This window comes from Phyllopteryx taeniolatus, chromosome 12 (genome assembly GCF_024500385.1).
Source record: "Phyllopteryx taeniolatus isolate TA_2022b chromosome 12, UOR_Ptae_1.2, whole genome shotgun sequence".
Lineage (NCBI taxonomy): Eukaryota > Metazoa > Chordata > Actinopteri > Syngnathiformes > Syngnathidae > Phyllopteryx > Phyllopteryx taeniolatus.
Genome location: NC_084513.1, coordinates 18,777,341 through 18,794,116, shown reverse-complemented (window position 1 = coordinate 18,794,116; position 16,776 = coordinate 18,777,341). Strand labels below are relative to the sequence as shown.

General features: G+C 46.1%; 2 protein-coding genes across 2 annotated transcripts; both read right to left on the bottom strand.

Moving 5' to 3' along the window:
* Nucleotides 1-546: 546 nt before the first annotated feature.
* On the bottom strand, nt 547-7,991 carry cnmd (chondromodulin). Its single transcript, XM_061792323.1, has 7 exons — nt 7,904-7,991; nt 7,687-7,812; nt 5,227-5,367; nt 5,008-5,121; nt 4,748-4,901; nt 2,979-3,154; nt 547-2,322 (listed from the first exon to the last, which is right to left on the bottom strand). The coding sequence occupies exons 1-7, from the start codon at nt 7,958-7,960 to the stop codon at nt 2,071-2,073; spliced, it is 1,020 nt and encodes a 339-aa protein (XP_061648307.1). The 5' UTR covers nt 7,961-7,991; the 3' UTR covers nt 547-2,070.
* A 3,761-nt stretch (nt 7,992-11,752) lies between these two features.
* si:ch211-199f5.1 (protocadherin-8) lies at nt 11,753-15,672 on the bottom strand. The gene is made up of 3 exons (XM_061793204.1): nt 12,965-15,672; nt 12,456-12,654; nt 11,753-12,386 (listed from the first exon to the last, which is right to left on the bottom strand). The coding sequence occupies exons 1-3, from the start codon at nt 15,398-15,400 to the stop codon at nt 12,073-12,075; spliced, it is 2,949 nt and encodes a 982-aa protein (XP_061649188.1). The 5' UTR covers nt 15,401-15,672; the 3' UTR covers nt 11,753-12,072.
* Nucleotides 15,673-16,776: the final 1,104 nt, after the last annotated feature.

The following is a 16,776-nucleotide window of genomic DNA, read 5'->3' as shown; positions in this document are numbered from 1 at the left end:
CGCCTCTACGTGTTGGCAGATATGATGCAATTTCACATCTGTTGTAGTTTGATGTGTCTGGTTCACACTGTGTAAAATCATCCTGATCGCAACACGGCTTCCCTCAATTATTTAGAGAGGTGGCATATGGCTTTAGAGATAGTAATCAGATTTGTTTTGATTTTTTTTTTTTTTTTTTTTGTCGCAGCTTTTCAGAATACCCTAAAAGCTCCAATAACGGCGATGCAATAAAAGCCTGTGATCACATTAATCGGCCACTCAGCATCCACACCCTCTTCTCCTTTCACCGGAGCGAAGAACAGGAAAAGGTTTAATCAAAATGTCATTCGTATAGAAATATTTTCCATCATCGCCGCAACACTCATCTCACATTAGTTCACATCAATACAGATGTCAGCGTGCACAAATTGCATTGCCTTCAAACACATTGGGAGCTGTGAATGCAAGACGCGGCAGACCTTGCTGTCACTTTAGTTTTATCAGAGGAGCATAGAGTGGAACGATGGAAACATGTGACACACAAAAACACATTAAGGGCAGCCAAAACTCAAATGACAATTTATTGAAGATGCTGCACTCACAAAAGCTACACGATGCTACACAGATGCCTTCCAGTGTGCTGCATAGTACATTAAGGCTCTACAATAATACATACAATGGCGAATTGTGGGCACTGTTCACTGTGTGTCGATTAGTGCATACAAAAAAGAACTACTGCTTCCATCTGCTGACATTAAAATAGATTTTAGAAATGGTGTTTCCCTCAAGTTGCGCATGAATGCTGAGAGATGCTACGGCTAAGCTAAAATGTTACAAAAATAAATGACGGTGGTTAGTACATCATGGCATATCACAGCCAACACTGGTCTCGGTCTTAAATGTGATTATTCAAAATTAAACCTTAATTCCTCTTCAAATTCCTCATTATTTCATTTTTTATTGTTTTATTTCAGTGTCACACATACTAAACATTGAACAGCCATCCTGTTGTTTACAGTTACTTGAAATAGGCCGCACAAAAATAACCAGGGGGCAGTGAACCACCTGGCGCTTCATCAAGTCATTATTATCTGATCACAGGTAGCAGACTGCTCTGGTAAATTTCCATTAAAAGTATAGATACAGGTACATTTTATGCTGCTGCTTGCAAGCTGCAATTACTTTGAAAAATGTTTAATACTTTGGGGAAACAAATAAGGCAAATTCACTGAAGGAGAGGTCATAAAAAGTCTTTAATTTGACTCCTTACACCAGCGGATACCCTGATATCGGCTAAGACCAGCATAGGCATGACATCGCACTAAAGTGATTGGACGCTTTGTAAATGCAATGATTTTCCGATGATGCTTTGACATCTTTGCTTGTTTGCATTCATTGCTTGCCGAAATTATTTGGCCCAAACCCCTGGAAGCGAACCAGTGCACTAAGACATTAAATAGTTACTAAAATTTGATGTTGAAAATAACTTTCTAGAAAATGTGCTCGAAGGAACAAGCTGTTTTTTTAAAAAAAAAACAATATTAGAATGACTCGTCCTAATGGCACAATGATGAATTGTATATTTATTCATTTATTTTTATTTGTTTCTATGCAGGTCCACGAAAATATGTTTATCTTAAAATGACTCCATGGTGCAAAAGAGTTGAGGACCGGTGATCTAGAAAATGGCTCCAAATATGTATACATTCATAAGCACAGTATTCTGAGTAATTTACTTTTATTGGATTTTTTTTCATACAGAATAAAAATAAATAAATAAATAAAATAAAAAATAAAAACAAGCATGATCCCACATTAGATGGCGCAGCAATTTAGTGTCAGTGATCAGGACACACACGCTTGTATAAAATTATTTGGCCTTTATGCACGCATATAAATGATTGTTTCTCAGCATTCACACAATTACTATCACATTATGCTTCCCAGTTAACGCGCCGTCATTCTTTGCATGTCCTGCTTGCAAGTAGTTCTCTGCTAGTAAGTTGACAGTCTAAGTGAAAAAGAAAGTGGAGCTGCAGACAAGCGAAAGGTTTCGAGACCTTTAGGGTCTTTGGTGCATTGCGTGTGCGCCTACACGATGCCCAAGATGCGTGCCACCCACCAGCGACAGGGCATAATGACTCTGCAAGCTACCTGGCACCCTCTGTAGTTGTACGGCCAGGGCCAGTGGCCGCGCAGAGGCTCGCATATTCTCTGACAGTGCGTGTAGCCGCGTTGGCATTCGGCGCAGCAGATCCCCTGGTGGTCCAGCATGGAGTCAAAGGTCACAGCGCCTCCGTCGCCGTCGCCGGCGCCAGCGACGGGCCCGGTGCCTCCGCCGCGCTGCAAGTTTTGCAAGCGGTGTTAATTTTGATGAGCGATCTCTTTTAAAATTCATGCTCATTTGCAATTTAGATCGTCTGAAGAAAAAAAAAAAAAGTCCAAAGCTCTCATCCGGCCAAACATGTGACTGGGGTTCTCTTAGGCAATATGAATTTTTATAAGCAATGGGAGTTTTGGCCTCACTTTTATAAGTTCAACAACTTAGGGTGAGCAGCTTTTGTCCGGCTGACCTGCGTTTATGGCTGCTGACGCCACACCCTCACCTACTCCGTGCTAACTTAAGATACTAAACACCACACTTTTATGCTCTATAAAACTGTCCTTAGTTTTTTCCTTGTCAGCACTACTTTCTGTTGTTAATATTTTTCTGTCTACTGATTATCTCCATCCTACGGGCTTATTTTCTTTCCACCTACCTACCAAGCATCCATCCATTCCATCTTCTCATTCTGTATCCAAGGTTGTTTCAATAACACAGTTATTTCTTTTACGACATTCTTTGTAACAAGACAAAACACGTGCAAAGCAATCATGTGTAAAAGAGTTGAAGTTTTAAAGGTTGGTGTTGCTGCAGGGCTCGGTAAACGCCTCTTGATGGCTCATGTAAAATTCAGGAGCGTCGAAGCTTCGTTTTCATTACGACGTGCTCTACTCACATGGTAAGGGTTCTCGGGGTTGAATCCCGATCCCACATCTGACTGAAGCCCTTCCTCTCCTCCATGTTCCCCCAATTTGGAGGAGTCCTCCTTTCCCGTCACCTCCAACACCTCCACGCGGGACTGCCGCTTGGCCCGCTGCGAGTCCCTCCTCCTCCTCTTCCTCTTCATCCCATCTGTCAGGGCAGCCACAAGAGGCGAGAGTATTGGGTCAGTGTTCACGAGACGCCCGCCGTGTCCTACCGAGTGCAATCCTACATGGGCCCGAACCTCCTCAGATGTGGTGAATTATTTAATTAGCAGCAGTGATATGAAGTGTCCCTGCATATTTCATAAATATTCTTTATTTTTTTTTCATACAATACATAAGGCTTTGTTAGTATTCAGTTGACATGTGTTTCACTCATTTCTGTGACTGGCACAAGTGTGTTGACATATAGCGTAAGCAAGGCAGTACAACAACTGAGACCTGAGTAAACCACTGGCAGCTTCAAAATGGTGAGCTGCCAACCACTTATGTAGGCCTTCAAACCACCAACAATGCTACAGTACAAACACATAAATTGTTTGTGATTCCATTGATTCCATTTCAGCAGACGACGCAAGATAGATCACCACAAATGTGCATAATATTATTGCTGGTTGACATTTGAGTCAATTAGTGAGATTCACATCATACTAAAAAGTCACGTCAGTCATTGCGTATATGAATGCGCATCATTTATCACACTTCGGATAGTGTCAGTTGTCAATATCTGATGTCGCTACTGTACTAAGAGATAACGATGTGATATGTTGTATTACAGTATGTAGCGTTCACAGCACATATTCCGAAAAGCCAGTACAAGATTGGTCATGATTTACATAAAGAAATTAAAAGACGGATTTTTAATTACAGACTGCTTTAATTATAGTGTTACCTTGAAGTCAGTAAGTATGCCGTCCATAATGCCATTCATTGTTTACAGACTCTATTGCTATTGTCCCGACTGAGACAGTTAATTGTTTTATTAGGATAGAATTGATGTTTCTAAACTGGGTTAATAAATGTTTTTTTTTTTTATCAGGAAGATCAAATGGATTTATAACGTTTGGGAAAAGAGTTCTTCTGTGCCGCGAAGTTCAAAGACGTGGTAATGTGTGAGGTTGGCATATTGTGAGCAATCGATGCACCTGGGTCAACCTCTTTTCACACAGGATTAATGCCGCATCTTTGGCTTTTTCCCTTGACGTCTGAAAAGACGATGATGTTTTGGACGAGCAGTACAGTCGGAACAAAAAAATATCCACCAAAAGTTACTGTGAAATGAGCAGACTACATTCGAAGCAGCGTCCAAGTACTTTTTTCCAGCGTTACCGAGCTCCGTTCTTGATTTTATTTCGGTAAGTTGTTATTTCCTATTTTTGTTCAATTGTCTTGACAGAGTGGTTATTGACCAACTTGAAGATATGATTTCATTTGGATTTTTTTATTTTTATAACTCGTGTCTTACATTTGAGCCAATCTGTTATTGTTTGACAAGAACTGAGTGACTATGTCGACTTCTAAGTCAGTTTCTTGCGCTACCCACCGAGTCACTTTACAGATTGGAAGGTGGTCTGACTTATTAAATGCCAAATAATATAACGATTTAGTGGGACACTTCCCTCAATGCAGACTTCCACTGGGATAAACTATGAAAGACTTTTGAAATAGACCAAAGTGTGCCACATCAGGTCAGTTTTTCCCCAGACTTTGGAATGCTGTGTGTCACTTTATGAAAGCAAACCTTTGGGAATGAGCGGTTGGAGCCAGTAAATAGGTAGCTCTCCGCACAGAGCCAAAATCTTGCGGCTCAAGAAAGCGATGTCCTTCAGCGGCTGCTCTGAAGAAACCCAGACGAGGAGCTCATCATCAAACCTCACTGGCATGCCTTCGTCAGTCTGCCAGGAGAAGCAGAAGCGCTCTCTGGGAAAAGCCGGCAGGACTGAAAAGTGACTGATAAAAAGTGGAAACTGTGACATTCAGGAGAAAACAGTGTGCATATACCAGGTCAGACATCAGCGAGTCTTTGTTGTCAGCTCCCAGAGGAGGAAGGTTGCCTTTGATTTGGGATTTTATATAACACTTGTCTCCCCCGAAGAATCGGATTGCAGTTATTCCCTGCGCCAAATCACAGAGACGCCATGTTTACACTCACAGCTGCGCGAAAGCACACAGACTGAACGTCGGCTCAACCTTTTTCACAACGGGACAAAAGTCGCTCACGCTTTGAAAGTCCCGAATCTCCACGGCCTCCTCGTCTCCGCTGCCCGTTTTGAACCTCTCCACGTTGTCGCCGGAATCGATTTCCACGAAGCCCTCCGTCACCTCCCCGTTGATGTTCATGCTGTAATGAGCGCTGTACACCTGTGAGCGTTCCGCACAGGACGTTAAACGACTCATTAGTCGAGTGGGAAGCTGGTAAAAGTGCAACGGGGCAGGGAAACAAGCGCGGTGCCGCTTTTACTTTCATCACGTTGGCTTCATTCAAGAAGTCCTGTTTGCTTTGTGCTCAGCAGGAAGCGAGCGCGGGGTGCCGCGGGGGGATCTTTGCCTTACAGGTGAGCTCATTAAGAAGCGAGTCAATACGGAAATATGCGGTGGGCTCGGAAGCATTTGATGTGCTTTCATAAACACGTTTGCATTAAGGTGATTGACAGGCCGGCCTCATTATATTTTTCCTCATAACACAACGTTGCAATGATAAAAATTCTATTCTGTCTGTCATTGTTGGCCTGGGACACGCGCTTCACAACCGAAGCGCCAATAGATGATTACAAGGCCGTTGTCGTGTCTTTGCAGCAGCGCGTACGTTTAGGCTACTACAACGCTACTGCGTCCAGCTGAGTGGCATTGCTTGAATACGACATCAGTCCGGAACGGTGATCTTAGTGGTTAGCGCGTCTGCCACACAGTCGAGCGGTCCTGGATTCAAATCTCGGTTTCGGCCATGCTGTGGGGAGTTTGCGCGTTCTCTCCGTGCTTGGGTTATCTACGGGTACTTTGGCCACTTCCCATATTCCCCCCCAAAAAAAAACATGCATTTTAAGTTTTTTGAAGACGCTAAAATGTATTTACCTGTGAATGTGAGTGTATGCGGGTGTTTGCCGACATGCGCACTGTGACTGGCCGGCAACCAATCAGAGTGAGCCCCGCCTCTCGGACAAAGTCACTTGTTATAGGCTCTGCCTCACCCACAAGGAGAAGCGCGACAGAATGGATGGATATTTTTTTTTCTCCCTTTGTGGTTTAGGAACATTTTGTTTTCAGTCACTTAATTTGGAAATGTTCCGATATGTCCTTGCAGTTTGTGGGGATGCTTGCATATTTCAGTGTTGTTTTTGCGAGTCAAACGCGAAAGCAACGATTAACGGGTCCTTTCAACCCTTTTCCAAATTCTGAGAATGAACATCACATTTTAATGCAATCCTCCACCCAGATTAGATGGCGTTGCAATTTCACGGCACCCATCTGTCTAGGATAAATATTTCTGATTCATTTGGGCCAATCGCGCCTAGTAGGAGTTCGTCAAAGTATGAGGCCTGGGACTGGCCCAAAATGGCTGCTTTAAACCAAAATGGCTGACTTCCTGTTCATTTTCAGTACTTGTCCACCAAATTTTGTGTCAATCTATGAAACTAGTGTCAGTGGCACTAGAATCCACTCATTTTCACCAGGATACATGTGCTTGCAAGAATTTTTGACATATGCTTGCATGAATGTTGGAGTTTTTGGGCATGTTTTGGCCAAATCCCTTCATCGAAAGAATAAAAATAAACAGAAATTCGGTAGCTTGGTGCCCTAAAAAGCTTCTAGCTCCTCATAAACAGACCTTAAGACTTGAGTCATTGTAGTGGTTTAGAGTGGGCTGGCAGCACCCGCGAAAAGTCAAGGATTTGCCCCCGAACAAAAAGATTCGCGTGTCGCTTCTGTTTGCTTTTTTTTTTCTTCACACTCTTCGAGCTTTGAGCAGAGTTGAAGTGGATGAAAACAAGACTGGCGTGTTTGCGTGTCGTGCGTCACGTCAACGTCATTTCACGTGGAAAATTCTCATCGCTGGATTCTGTTTTTTCTGTGACCCTAACATGCATGTTTTTTGAAAACTAGGAGAAAACCCAAGTGAGCAGTCAAACTTCCAAAATACGCATACAGCGGTCAGTTTTCAAATTCAATCCAAGAACCTCAGAAATGTGCGTCAAGGGTGCTAACTACAAACTCATTGTGCAAACTCACTGAAATAATGATTTAAAAAATAAAAATAAAAATCCGAATACTACTACACTATTAAGTCAATGCAAACACATTTGATATCCAATGGGCTCACATATGGTTGAATGTTTTCTAATGTAAGCATACTTTAATGGTTTCCCAACCTTTACTCAGCCAGGACATATATTTTACATTAGAAAAATCTCCCGTAACACCAAACAAAATTGTCATAAAAGGGAATACACGGGTAATCATCTACTTACATAGATGAACAAAGATACTACAGTTTTACTAAATAATTACCTTAATTATAATAACATTAGTGAAACTGAATCATTTAAGAATCACCACTTTAAACTACAATTACAGTCGCCGTTGTTAAGATATTTGTCCCCCTCCCCCAATGCAAAGCACCTTCCTCGAGTATTCCGGTTTCGGGTCTTACCTTAACTTTGTCATGATAGAAATCACACTTACGTTCCTCTCGTTTTCCTTCCTGAGGAGGAGAGAGGCCACGGAGGCGCAGAGCATCAACACGGCGCCGACGGAGAGAGCCACAGCTCCATATCGCAGCAGCCCACCGCTCACTGTGGGAGTTTTGACCTTTGCAGAATTCAAAAGAACCAAGTGAGACACATTAGTCAGTGCCCAACACCTGCAGCGTAATACCCCCCAAAACTCCAGTTTGTCTTACCTGATGTGTGAAAGGCTCAAAACGACCACTTTGTTGAGTTTTTTGGTGTTCTTCCATTGCCACCCTGCAATTCGTTCACCCTGAAAACTCTTCTGCTTCTCTTTGGAGACTCCCACTGTGCTCCAAGGTTCTTTTTTGACGGGTCAGTGTGAATGACGTGCAAAGGAATTCTTTCCCTCTTGATGTTACCTGTGGGGGTGTCATGCAGTGGTGCCAAACCAAAACCACTTTTTGTGTGTGTGTGTGTGTGTGGGGAAAAAAAGGTCTGAACTGAGTGATAAATATCAGCACTGTGGAGATGGAAAGCCTGTTTTAGTTTGTGTGCTCCAGTGTGATTAATGCTGCCTTTATCCTCTTAATAGTTTAATGAGCTCCGTGATCCGCAGCGCTGTGTCGTCGCGTCGGCACGCACAATCAAACACAAGCGCGGGGCTTAATTCATGAAGGTTGCGCTGGGAAAGCCAGCTCGGTGGTTGGGGCGAGTCACATGATCTCAAATGATCTTCAAATGGAAAAAAAGCACGGGGTGGGGGAGGTGGGGGAAACAAACAAGCTAAGAGAGTCAAATATGCAGTGCTGCTGTTGCTTGGAAACAGATTGAACCTCATTTTCTGGATAATTGGTATGCTGGAAGGCAATCCGAAAGGTGATGGAGTTATTTGACCTTTGGAGGAAAAAAAAAAGTATGCAATTGTGAAGCGCATTTGATCAACAACGCAGTATTTGCATGCAAATTGAAGGCAGCACACAGAATGACTATGACACTGTCTTATATGCATGTTATCAGTTTAGCACAAGGCCTCATTTTGGACGCAGATGAGGTTATTTAGCCGCTTCTCACAGCCATTTTCTAGGGTTGCACACCAAAAGTAATGAACTGCAATGATTGGGAAATGGGCATATTGAAAATGAATAAATAAAGAATTCTATGAATGAGTTATTACAGAAATAAAACATTATAGCATTTGTCATGACTCATCAGTTGAGAATTCAGTAGGATATTTTTTTTAATTACAAAAATATAATGTGCATGTTGAGTAGAGATGAAGTTTCTTTCAAGGTCTCTATCGCCTTGGAACTTTTGGCAAATTATCGCATTTTTGCAGTAAATTATATACTTTTAAGAATGCATGTCAGCAATATTTGTGAAATCAAATTATTTTGGTGGGGTCTCTTCCCACTATGGTTTAGTAGGATTCTGTGCAAAAAGTAATGTAGAGTAATGATTGAGAAATTGACATATTTGAGGAGTTTGGGGTTTCTATTGTCATTCGGGGTTTGAGACTTTCATGTCTAATAAAAAAGAAAATAACAATAATGATCTGAATTTGAGGCGGCACGGTGGCCGACTGGTTAGAGCGTTAGCCTCACTGTTCTGAGGACCCGGGTTCAATCCCTGGCCCCGCCTGTGTGGAGTTTGCATGTTCTCCCCGTGCCTGCGTGGGTTTTCTCCGGGCACTCTGGTTTCCTCCCACATCCCAAAAACATGCATTAATTGGAGACTCTAAATTGCCCGTAGGTGTGAATGTGTGCGTGAATGGTTGTTTGTTTCTATGTGCCCTGCGATTGGCTGGCAACCAGTTCAGGGTGTACCCCGCCTCCTGCCCGATGACAGCTGGGATAGGCTCCAGCACGCCCGCGACCCTAGTGAGGAGAAGCGGCTCAGAAAATGGATGGATGGATGGATCTGAATTTGAATTAATGGCAAATTACAGCATTTTTGTAGCAAAATGTATTTTTTAGAGCAGCGTCTCTGCTTTCTATTGGTCATTTAAATGTAGAACATTAAGTGAATGAATGCTTGCTATGGACTTTTTGCATCAATATGTATGGTTTGTGACAGCCATGTTTGTGGAATGAGATGAGGTTATTTAGATGGAGCCTCTTCTCACTATAATTTAGTAGCTTTATGTACAAAAAGTAGTTAATAGGGCTGATTAGGTCCACCATCCGGCGTCTCAGGAGGGGGAAGCAGTGCACCACAAACACTGTGTATAGTGGGGATGGGGCGCTGCTGACATTGACTCGGGACGTTGTGAGTCGGTGGGGAGAATACTTCGAAGACCTCCTCAATTCCACCGACACGCCTTCCCATGAGGAAGCAGAGTCTGGGGTCTCTGAGGTGGGCTCTCCTATCTCTGGGGTTGAGGTCACCGAGGTGGTTAAAAAGCTCCTCGGTGGCAAGGCCCTGGGGGTGGATGAGATTCGCCCGGAGTTCCTAAAGGCTCTGGATGTTGTGGGGCTGTCCTGGTTGACACACCTCTGCAAGATCACGTGGACATCGGGGACAGTGCCTCTGGATTGACAGACTGGGGTGGTGTTCCCCCTTTTTAAGAAGGGGAACCTCAGGGTGTGTTCCAACTACAGGGGGATCACACTCCTCAGTCTCCCTGGTAAGGTCTATTCAGGGGTGCTGGAGAGGAGGGTCGGTCGGGAAGTCAAATCTCAGATTCAGGAGGAGCAGTATGGTTTTCGTCCTGGCCGTGGAACAGTGGACCAGCTCTACACCCTCGGCAGGGTCTTCTAGGGTGCATGGGAGTTTGCGCAACCAGTCTACATGTGTTTTGTGGACTTGGAGAAGGTGTTCGACCGTGTCCCTCGGGGGGGGGGGGGGGGGGGGGGGGTATGGGCTGTTTGGTCCCTGTACGACCTGAGTCAGAGTTTGGTCTGCATATCCGGTAATAGGTCGGACTCGTTTCCGGTGAGGGTTGGACTCTGCCAAGGCTGCCCTTTGTCACAGATTATGTTCATAACTTTTATGGTCAGAATTTCAAGGCGCAGCTGAGGCGTAGAGGGGGTCCGGTTTGGTGGCCTCAGTGTGAAGCGGCTGGAATGAGAATCAGCACCTCCAAATCTGAGACCATGGTCCTCAGTCGGAAAAGGGTTGCGTGTCCTCTCCAGGTCAGGGATGAGATCCTGCCCCAAGTGGAGGAGTTCAAGTATCTTGGGGTCTTGTTCACGAGTCAGGGAAGAATGGAACGGGAGATCGACAGGCAGATCGGTGCAGCGTCTGCAGTGATGCGGACTTTGTATCGATCCGTTGTGGTAAAGAAGGAGCTAAGCCCAAAGGAAAAACGTAAACAGTGATATACACCTTTTAAGGTTTGGGATTGTATTTATCAATTCAATGTAATTTTTCGTGCAACATGTCAGGAAAACGGCAGCCCACTGTGCTAACCGACTGGTTAGCACACATCTGCCTCACAATTCGAAAACTACTACACCATTGCACATCAATTGCCTCACAATTCTGAGGACCGGGCTTCAAATCCGGGCTTCTCCTGTGTGGAGTTTGCATGTTGTCCCCGTGCCTGCGTGGGTTTTCTTCGTGGGTTTTCCTCCCACATCCCAAAAACATGCAGGGTAGGTTAATTGACGACTCTAAATTGCCCGTAGGTGTGAATGTGAGTGTGAATGGTTGTTTGTTACTATGTGACCTGCGATTGGCTGGCAACCGGTTCAGGGTGTATGATAGCTGGGATAGGCTCCAGCACCGATATATATATATATATATATATATATATATATATATATATATATATATATATATAAGCGAATAAATAATTATATAATTGAATGTTGCCAGAGCAGCATGTCCATCACTCCAGATGATAATTTTGAAGGATTTTGTACAAAATGTAATGTACTAAATTTTAAATGAATGTTTTTTTGTTAATTAAAAAAAAAATATATAGATTTTATTTTTACTGCAGTGGGGCAGCCATATTTGTAGAATATTTTTGTGGCATTTTAAACAAGTTCAATGATCCGCTTGTTCTTCTATTTCTGAAATCCATCAGATAAAATGATATCCCGGAAGAAGAAAAATTATTGAACACTAAGACAACATTCTTTTTCACTCTTTATTTGTGCAACAACGTGAACAAGAAAGAAAGAAAATAATACCACTAACATTGTTCATATTGATTGTTTTTCACAGCAGAAGAGCCCCTCGATGCCCCATGTCCCTTTTAAATAACACATGCTCTTGAAAAGTCTTAATAAAAGTCATCATTTACACTGAAGCCTTATGAAAAATATATTATTAATGTACAAAATCTTGCATATTACACATGATCTTACACGTAAGATAGGCCAACAGACAAATGACGTAGAACCACTCACAACACAGTCGAGTCAGTTAAGAGGTACTGTACAATGCAACGTTTTTAAGAGTTTGTATACTCTGGGATGGAGATCTCGTCTGTTTCCTGTATTCTGGCCGGTGTGGGCGGCCCGACGAGGATGTAATCGAACTCCTGGTGTTGGACCTTTTCGTACACGCTTTGCAGGCCGTTGCCTTTGGGCACGTGCGACGGATAGTAGTGTTCCCTCCTGCCGTCCCGAGGAAGCGAAGCCGTCTTGGAGAAGGTCGAGAGGTTGGACCCGGACGCCATGCTGGTGTTGGGCCTGCTGGCCGACGGGCTCCAGCATCTATCCGAGTGCCCCAGCACTTTGCACTCGCTGGTGCAAGCCCACAGAGCTGCGGGGACAACCACATTCATTGTTTGACCTTGACGCAAGATAACTGCCGCGTCGCTGTGATGCTCACCGTTTGTGGGGGGCGAGTCTTTTTTGTGCACGTCCCCGCTTATGTCGGAATCGCTGTCGTTAAAGTCGCTGTCCCCTTTGCCGCTGTCCTTGCCGCTGATGTGCGGATCCCTCGCTGAGATGGTTGTGAACGAATTACCCTTCCATATTGTTATCGGTCGCACTGCTTCCTTCCCGTAGCCGGGTAGAGTGGAGTAGCCCTGAAAGTCACAAGAGGGAAGAAATGAGGCGAGATAAATGGCAAGAAACACTTTCACCAGGTTAGAAATGCAAAGACGCTGGTGAGCTGGAGTTGAACCCAGCTGTGGTGCACCGTGGACTGGTTGCCAGCCAATCACAATCAATTAGTGTGGCTAATGAACCGCGACGCTATTAGTGACAATATCCAATGATCCATCCATCTATTTTCATTACAGCTTGGGGAGCGTTCAGCCTATCCCGGCTGACCCTGAAAGACAGACTACACCGTGGTTGGGTGAATGTGACTTGCTTATCCCATGACTGACTCACCTTTAATTTGCCCTCCATGACCCCGTTGTTCGGCTCAAAGGCGCCCGCCGCCGGGTGCCCGTCCTCGCAAGTCATCTCTACTGCGTTGTTGGCGGCCACGGGCGGCTGCTCGGGGAAGGGGCGTGGCTCGAAGGCTTTGCCCGCGTGGCCTCCGATCAACGCGTCCACGCGAGCGCTCTCGGCGCTCTCGGCCTTTTTGGGCGCCTCCTCTCGCTCGTCGTAGCCCTCCCTCGTCTCCTTCCTGCGGCGGCTGCAAATGGTTGTGATGAGAATGATAGCCAGCAGGAGAAGGGAGCAGCTCCCCGCCAGGACGATGATGACGGCGACGGACGTGTCCCACTCAAATAAATACTCGCTGCCGTCCTGGGCGGACGAGGGCAGGCTGGGCACGGTGCCCTCGATGAAATTGAAGTGTATGATGGCCGTGGAGGTCAGCGAAGGGGAGCCGTTGTCACTGACCGACACCACCACTTTGACATTGTCAGCGAGGTCGTACGTCAGCTGTCGGCTCACGTGCACCTTCCCTGTGTCTTTGTCTACAGAGAAGCCCAGGAGCCCCCCTTCCGTTATCTTGTAGGACAACTGCGCGTTCAGGCCCTCGTCCGCGTCTGTGGCCTTGATGTGCGTAACCACGTAACCCGCAGGGGCGTCTTTCGGCAGGAAAACATCCGCGGAGCCTTTGTAAAGAGGCGGCTCGACGATAGAAGGCTCGTTGTCGTTCTGATCGACTATTTTTAAGCGGATGACAGCCGTGCTCTGCAGCTGCGGGAAGCCGCCGTCGCTGGCTTGAACGTGTACGTCCAGCTGCCTCATGACCTCGTAGTTGAAACTGCGTAGCGCGTAGATGGACCCCGACACCGAATTGAGCGAGACAAAAGTGTTCACGGGGGACCCCATGATCAGACTGTCCACGAGTCTGTAGGTGATTTTGCCATTGTGGGCCAAATCGGCGTCCGCGGCCTCCACGGTGGCGAGGTAGGCGCCGGGGGCGTTGTTCTCCGCCACAGACACCTCGTACACGGGCTTGGTGAAGTGCGGGGCGTTGTCGTTCTCGTCGCTGATTCGGATGGTGTACTGGGTGATCTTTCTGAGAGGGGGTGACCCGAAGTCCTCGGCCATGACCGTCAGGTTGTACTCGCTGATCTTCTCGCGGTCTAAGGGGGCCGCCGTCACGATCACGTAGCTGTCCTCGTAGGCTTGCCGTAGTTTAAAGTGGTCGTGGCCGTACAGGGTGCAGTGGACTTGGCTGTTCACCCCGGAGTCCCTGTCCGAGGTGGTGACCAGAGCCACCAGGCTGTCCTTTTCCGCCGCCTCGCTGATGTGTGCTGTGCCCGTGGTGATGGAGGTCATGGGCGTGATGCTGATGCCCGGCGAGTTGTCGTTGACGTCACTGACGTGAATGACGATTTTGCACGCCGAGGGGGTCGGGTTGGGGCCCAGGTCGCTGGCCTGCACGTCCAGCTCGTACGTACGCTTGTCCTCAAAGTCCACCGGGCTCCTGAGCGTCAGGCGGCCTGATTTGTTATCCACGTGGAAAAGATCCCGGATCTGGTGAGAAACCTGCTTCCCGAAACCGTACACCACCTCGCCGTTGGGACCCTCGTCGGCATCCACGGCGTTCAGGTCCAGGATCACGCTGCCGACCGGCGCGTCCTCCGGCAAACTCACCGAGAAACTGTTCTGATCGAAAACCGGACTGTTGTCGTTAAAGTCCGTCACTCGGACAGTTATCTCGGTTGAGCCGGACCTGGACGGGTTCCCGCCGTCTACGGCCGTCAGATCCAAGGAAAAAGAGGCCTGGGTCTCTCTGTCGAGCTCCTTCATCAGTACCAATTCTGCATATTTAACCCCGTCCGCTCTCAGGAGGACATCGATGGTGAAGTGACTGTTGACCGAAATCTGATAGCTTTGGATGTAGTTGGAGCCCACATCGGCGTCCGCGGCCGGGTCCAGGGGAACACGAGAGCCCACGGCTGCCTTCTCGGAGATCTCCACCACAGACTCGGCGCTGGGAAACGCCGGCGAGTTGTCGTTGACGTCTTTTACTTCCACCTCGACGTGGATCAATCTGTACCGCTCTTTGGAGAAATTCACCACATCGAAAGTGACGAGACACTGTGGAGTGTGTCGGCACATTCTCTCGCGGTCCATCCGCTCGCCGACGCTCAGCTGCCCGTCGCTCTCCCTCACCCGGATGAACGAGTCGTTAAACTGCCTCATCATCCTAAAATTGGTCCTGGAGGAGTGGGGCAGGCTCAAGGACATGTCCTTGGCCAGGTTTCCGATCACCGTTCCCGCCGCCTCCTCCTCGTTGCACTGGTAGCGGATCGTATTCCCCTCGGTCCGGCCCAGAGAGGCGCAGAGAAAAGGATGAAAGGAGAGCACAAATATCCACCAGTGGCAATAAGTCATCAACAGCATCTTGATAGCATCCATCCAGACGGCGGAGAGAGAGCGAGAGAGAGAGAGAGAGAAAGAAAGAAAGAAAGAAAGAAAGAAAGAAAGAAAGAAAGAAAGAGAAAGAAAGAGAAAGAAAGAAAGCGGTCCGCGTCTGGAGCCAACTGGCCGCGCACTGAGACTGAGAGCGGGGGGGGGACGAAAGTAACTTTGCGCCTTTACGCACACGCAGCAGACAGTCGCGCACACGCGTGGCGACGCGCCTCCGACACCTCTGGATTCTGCACTGGCGGGGTTGGGAGCACTCGGCGCGCTAATAACACCAAGTGTGGCCAATCCGCGTCTTTAGAATTATATATTTATATGCGAGGAAGGCACACGCGCACGCGCACGCGCGCGCGAGCCTCTTGTTGGGGCGCACACGGAGGCAATTTGAAGACGAGCGCAATCGTGCTTTGTGATACTTTCTAGCGCCGTTTATCGCCATGTTGCAGCCTTTGTTTACCGGGGAAAAAGGCATTTCTTCTCTCTTTTGATGTGCACTTATTGTTTTCAGCACCACAATGTGTGTGCGCGCGCGCGCTTGTTTATTGACGACTGATGCTCTGGAGATGTTTTTTTTTCTCACTTCTCTCTAAAATGATAACATTAGCTGCAGATTGCCAAAGAAAAAGGAATCATTGGAGAGCAAGTTAATACATTGCAACATATCATATCAACAACCTCCGGGCACCGTACACATTTTAAGCCACTTTGAGCACTTTGAAAAGTGATATATAGTGACTATAACGAATGCCTTAACTTAGGAGTTATTTTTTTATTATTATTTTTTTTTTTTTAGTTATGAGCTGTTGCTGGGTCAATTTTGCCAAAATTTGAGTTTCGAGCGAGCTTCATATATGCCAAGGCTCCAGTGAAGTGGAAAAAAAAAAAGGAGGATCCACATTCAACATGCACTTGCAGCCTATTGAACAGGACAAACCGTCACTCACTAGGCCACGCCTCTTAAAGGCACATGTCACACACAAATACTACAGTGCGTGTGTGTGTGTCACTTTCAGATTCATAGTACTTTCTAAAAGTAGTTTTTAATACAGTGCTATTTGTCTTTGTCAATTCAAAACATAAATTATTTTTATTGGTGCTGGAACGGATTAATGGCATTTTGACTCTTGTCAATGGGGAAAATTGTAATTAAAAAGCCCATTATTACGAAGTAGTGGTTCAATTCCAAAATCAATATTGTATGACCGAACTTCATCCAATTCAATTCTTCAATCCTAAAATTTTAGTTTTATTGAGTTAGTCATTCGTTGGGTGTGCGTCTGACTTTATAATTCCTGCTCACTCTCCTCATCCTGTCAAGTCAAGTTTATTTGTGTAGCCCTTAATTACAAAAGAGTCTCAAAGGGATT